This window comes from Penaeus japonicus, unplaced genomic scaffold (genome assembly GCF_977035675.1).
Source record: "Penaeus japonicus unplaced genomic scaffold, GWHDUDI00000001_assembly GWHDUDI00000042, whole genome shotgun sequence".
Classification (NCBI taxonomy): Eukaryota; Metazoa; Arthropoda; class Malacostraca; order Decapoda; family Penaeidae; genus Penaeus; species Penaeus japonicus.
Genome location: NW_028234444.1, coordinates 21,462,542 through 21,467,541, shown reverse-complemented (window position 1 = coordinate 21,467,541; position 5,000 = coordinate 21,462,542). Strand labels below are relative to the sequence as shown.

Sequence of the window (5,000 nt, the reverse complement as noted above, 5' to 3'; positions counted from 1 at the left end):
TTGTCCCTCGGGCCACAGCGGAATCTTCGCCTTCTTCGCCTTCATTACCCTCACGCTGACCCTGATGATCGACTTTACGCTGTCGGTCATGGTGGACATTAACGCGACTGGTATCGGCGGCATCGGCGGCATAGGTGGCTCGAATGTCAATAATAACAACAATAACAACAACAACAATAATAATAACAATAATAACAACAATAATAATAACAATAATAATAATAACAACGGCCGATCGTTTAACTTATTCCCAAACGACTTCGGTGGTCTGGACATCGACTGGTCTCTGGTCTCTGACTTGGACCTCATAGACCATGACGCCCTCAGAGACATCCGGAAGGCGAGAGACGCCCCAGATCCTTTGCCCGACATACCGACGACCGAGGACGATTCGAAGAGACCCAGAGTCATCTTCGACCGTTGGAAGAAACTCCTTCCGTACGGGTCGATGTACGTTTTTCCGAAGACCAAGACCAAGGGAGAGGTGGCCACGACCGCTTCAGAAGTCGAAAGGTTCGATTTCTTGAAGCAGTATCCCGTCTACGGGTCAGAGACTCACCAGACAAAGGACCCCGTGTCTAAACTCCTGGAGGTGGACCACGGAGTCTTCAACAGTTCGGCGTCCCTCTTGCGCGAGAGGGATTTTGAGATCTTACAGAAGGGGCATTTGGACCGGGAGTACAGGTTACAGAGCGCTTCAGCTGCCAGCTTATACAGTGCATCGAGTCTTTATAAGCATATGAACTCTTCTTACCTCTACTTCCATCCAGATTACGGCCCGAGGACCTCCATCCACGCGACTCCTACGATCGTCTCTACTTTAACGGTAGCAGCTCCTCCGTCACCAAGAGTAGAAGTTCAAACCCAAATAGAAAATGAAACGGAACGAAAACGTAATATCGACCAAGTAAAAACGAAGTCACTGCCATCGGAATTTAAAGATAAGAACGCAAGCAAGCAAGAAGGAAATGGAGACAAGGAGTCCTCTCGTCCTCCGATGTCCAGACGGCAAAGACGCGCGCAGCAAAGACGCGCTCGAAGACTGGTCAACACAGACCCTGAGGACGTACCAAACCTCCATTACCAGTCCGTCATCCTGCCTGGAAACAAGGTTGGTTTTGAAGGACAAAACTCTGTGCTGATGAACGAGGCTTTAATAAATATACGATTTTTTGCATGCGTCTGTTCTTACTCAGTCAATGAAGATTTCTTCATGACTATGATTATTCATTCTAGATTAATCTGCGCGAGTTCTGCCTTGGAGGTCGCGAATGCCACGAGGCGGCAGTGAGAGCCATGTTCAGTGTGGCCCGAGGATACATGTTGGCCTTGGCAGAGACGCAACACCACTGCGCCCTCTGGTTCATCTGCGACGCCTCCTCAAGAGCTATTGCCGAGGGCGCTGTGGGAGCGATGGCCGCTACTCTCGCTAGGTAAGGAAAATGTTTATGCTTTTCTCGTTAGGTTAGGCGTCCTCCTTCCCCTACTTACGCTAGGAAAGATGTCATTTCCCGCTATTCTCACTTGGTACGATGTCCTTTTCCGTTACTCTCGCCAAATGAAATTACTTTTTCCTCTTCTCTCACTACGTAAGATATCTTTTTTTCCACGATTCTCGCTAGATAAGAATTCGTTTTCCGCTATTCTTGCTACTCAAAGCATCCTTTTCCGCCACTCATGCTAGACCAGACGTCCTTTTCCAATGCTCTCGTTTGGCAGCACATTCTTGTACAACTTTTTTATTTTCTATGTTTGTTCTTCTATATCAAACATATATAATTCCTTTCACTAACTTTGAATAGCCATACGTATAAGAAATAAAACAGCAAAATAAAGCATTTTCTACTGAGAATAAACAATCAAATGTGTGCTTTGACTATAGTTTCTCCTCTTCCTGTGACAGTAAATACACGATAATGAATATGGAATACGTAATTACAAAAAAAAAAAAAAATGAATGAATGTATAATATCATGTATATAGGTTAACTGTCTATATATAATTCGTATTTCTCCCCAACCTTATGACAGCGGCGTGACGAGCCTATACCCATCTGTCGTGGCAGGAGCAGGACTTCGAGAGGTGATCACAGCCAGAAATGTAGGCCTACGGACAGCTGATTGCTCTAGGTTCCTCATTCAAGAGTGCCGTTTGGCCAATCGTCAAGGAGTGGATTAGCTCACTTGTGTTGAATAGGTACATGGATGAGAATGGATAATTGACCAATTTATTAAACAGGATGTGTAATTGACTATTTGATGAATTTTTCCCCGTTAGAGTTAACGCATTTCTGACTATGATGTGATATCGAGGTGTTGTTGAGTACCTTAATTTTATTATTATTATCATTTTTTTGTTGTTGTTGTTCATCCTCATTCATGTCTTTTTTCCACATTTGCCACAAGGAACACTGTGAACATTATGACTATTGAAGAACTTAGAAGTGACTATTCATCTTCCTTCACTAAGTGTAATGGAAGAAAATGGAAAATATCTTATCCGCGTGACCATTTTATTAATATTAATATTAAGAGGACAGACTGTTAAAAAGCAACAGCTGGTAATATGTGGATTTTATCCCTCTTAGAGATGGTGGTTAGAAAGTGAAGACGAAAACATGTTGTGAATATATTGTGGATAAAAAAAAAAAAAAAAAAAAAAAATGATGTACACGTTAAAATCATAAAGTCGAGAACTTCCAGATGATGTTTTGTTGTTGTTTTCCTTTCTTTCTTTTTTTGGAGCATGAAAAAAAAATAATAATAATAATGAATGTCTTTTTCCAGAATTACGTAATACAATTTTATTTACTCGACACATTGAAATAGCCTATGGTCTTAATAGAAGAAGCCAATTACCCATACTTCCATTATTTGCATAGTTCCATATGCGTAAACCACATTATGCCTAACGATAAAATAACTTTTTTTGACTTCTTTTTCTCTTTCGCTGATAAATGAATATGTTGCATTGACAGTATGCTTATAAAGTCTTGCCTTTGCAATGAATCGATGTACAGGTCCCCACATTTCTAAATTCACCTCTCAACGTTGCTAATGTGTGAACCAAGTTATATGTATTGATTAAATACATATAACTGTTATATGTATTGATTAAAGAATGCGAGTTTTAGCAGTATTTTTTCTTTCTTTCTTTTTTTTTTTCTTGTTATTTTTCCTTTGACAGTAGACGATTTATTGACAACATAGAGTGTCAGCGAACAATGCTTACGTTTGACCCGTGTCAGTGGTGCCAGAAGTACACGCTCTTATCCATTATGATGCCCTGGGATCATGCCATGAACATGAACAAAGAACAACACGATTGCGATTTACACGTGAACACTACATGAACTTTACTACATGAACACTGAAAACAACATACGAATTTTACAGTTCTTGTGAACACAGCATAAAATCTTTATGAGAATACATTAAATTTATGTATGAATAATGCATGTTATGTAGCCTAAACATTAGATGAAACTGAAGACTCAACACAACGTTTTATTTTCTGTGAACATCAAAACTATCTGATAATATACCGAGAAAGGGAAGGACCTCTGATAATAATACACTTCATAAATGTATTATGGTGGCTGGAATTAACACACAATCATACCATGGACAGATGTTTATTTACAACTGAATAAAGAGAGAGAAAAAATAAAACTTTGTAACCTATGCATAAACAAAAGACTTACAAAAAAAAAAAAAAAAAAAAAAAAAAACTCTAAGATATGCAGTATATTTAAATCACACGAAGAGGTATAAAACCTTTTTTTTTTATTTAAAGAGCTAAAGTAACGTGTCCCTCACAGTATCCATCAGGTTCTGCAACAAAGGTTGATAGAAGCTAGCGGGCAGGTTGGGGTTGCGATAAACCCCTGGGTAACGGTAGGCGGAGGGCAGGGCAAAGCACTGGGAGTACCGTAGGGCACAACCTCGAACTCTGGCGCCGACCTCTCCAGCTGAACCCACGTTTTGGTAGAGCGTTGCGTTCACTTTTTCCAACCATGATCCGGCGTTGGTGCTGTTGGGGTTTAGGGTGAGAGAAAAAAAAAACAAAAAACAACATTAGAATGAATTTTAGATTTGCAGTTTTGAGATTAGCGAAGATGTATATCACGGTTGAAATATCCCTCAGAGGATTAAGATGGATAGGATGCTGTTTAGAAGAAAACGTTAGAGTGTAGACTCTGTAATTAGTGAGTAAAATATCTTTTGTGATTTTTATCGTCGTGATCTCAATGCCACATTTTTTTTACCATAGATATATATGATTATTCACTTTGTTGTTGTTTTTAACTGTTTTCCACCCTGTTGAGAAAATATGGTGATAATCGTAATTTACCTACCGATATAAGGACGTATCTATAGTAGGCTGACCTGACCTTAAACCCACTAAAATGCCAAGAACTCCCCTGAATTCTAAGCACCTACTTGAGTACGAAGAACTCGCATGAACTCGAAGAACCTACCGAATCACCCCCCCCCCAAAAAAAAAAAAAAAAAAAAAAAAAAATAATAATAATAATAATAATAATTATAAATAAATAAAATAAATAAATATAAATACTAAAAAAAATCACTTGAACATTAAGAACCCACCTGAACACTATGAACCTACTTGAGCAACAAGAACCTATATAATACCCAAAACCCACCTGAACACTAGGGACCTACCACAGCACCAAGAACCCACCTGAGCACCGAGAACCCACCTGCCAACGGAGGCGATCACTTCCCCGACAGGTCCCGCAGAAGCTGCTTCCTCAGCTCCCTCGCAAAGGAACCTCTTGGCGCATTCCGGGTCCTGCGCAGCCAGGGTGTTGAGGAAACCCCGAAGGAGACTGTAGCAGGCTGACGTTGCCTGCTGGACCTCCTCTTGGCTCTGAGGGCGGAGTGGGCGTCGGGAGGCGAGGGGAGGGGGCGTTGGGAGGTGGAGGGGAGGGGAGGGGAGGGGAGGGGAGGCGAGGGGAGGGGGCAATGGGAGGTGGA

The 5,000-nt window shown here is 41.0% G+C and overlaps 2 protein-coding genes across 2 annotated transcripts in view; one reads left to right on the top strand and one right to left on the bottom strand.

Annotated features, from left to right (window-relative positions):
- The window catches only part of LOC122263063 (uncharacterized), a 6,066-nt gene extending 2,786 nt beyond the window's left edge, over positions 1-3,280 (top strand). The window contains exons 2-4 of the mRNA XM_043031367.2: positions 1-1,111; positions 1,237-1,433; positions 2,031-3,280. The exon at positions 1-1,111 is cut by the window's left edge and continues 764 nt beyond it. Coding sequence (XP_042887301.2) covers positions 1-1,111; positions 1,237-1,433; positions 2,031-2,178 — 1,456 coding nt within the window. The 3' untranslated portion in view covers positions 2,179-3,280. The remainder of the gene's footprint in view (positions 1,112-1,236; positions 1,434-2,030) is intronic.
- Positions 3,281-3,552: 272 nt separating this feature from the next.
- The window catches only part of LOC122263061 (uncharacterized), a 5,913-nt gene continuing 4,465 nt past the window's right edge, over positions 3,553-5,000 (bottom strand). Inside the window, exons 4-5 of the mRNA XM_043031365.2 lie at positions 4,724-4,893; positions 3,553-4,032 (exon numbers count right to left, since the gene is read on the bottom strand). Of these exons, the coding sequence (XP_042887299.2) occupies positions 3,798-4,032; positions 4,724-4,893 (405 nt within the window). The 3' untranslated portion in view covers positions 3,553-3,797. The remainder of the gene's footprint in view (positions 4,033-4,723; positions 4,894-5,000) is intronic.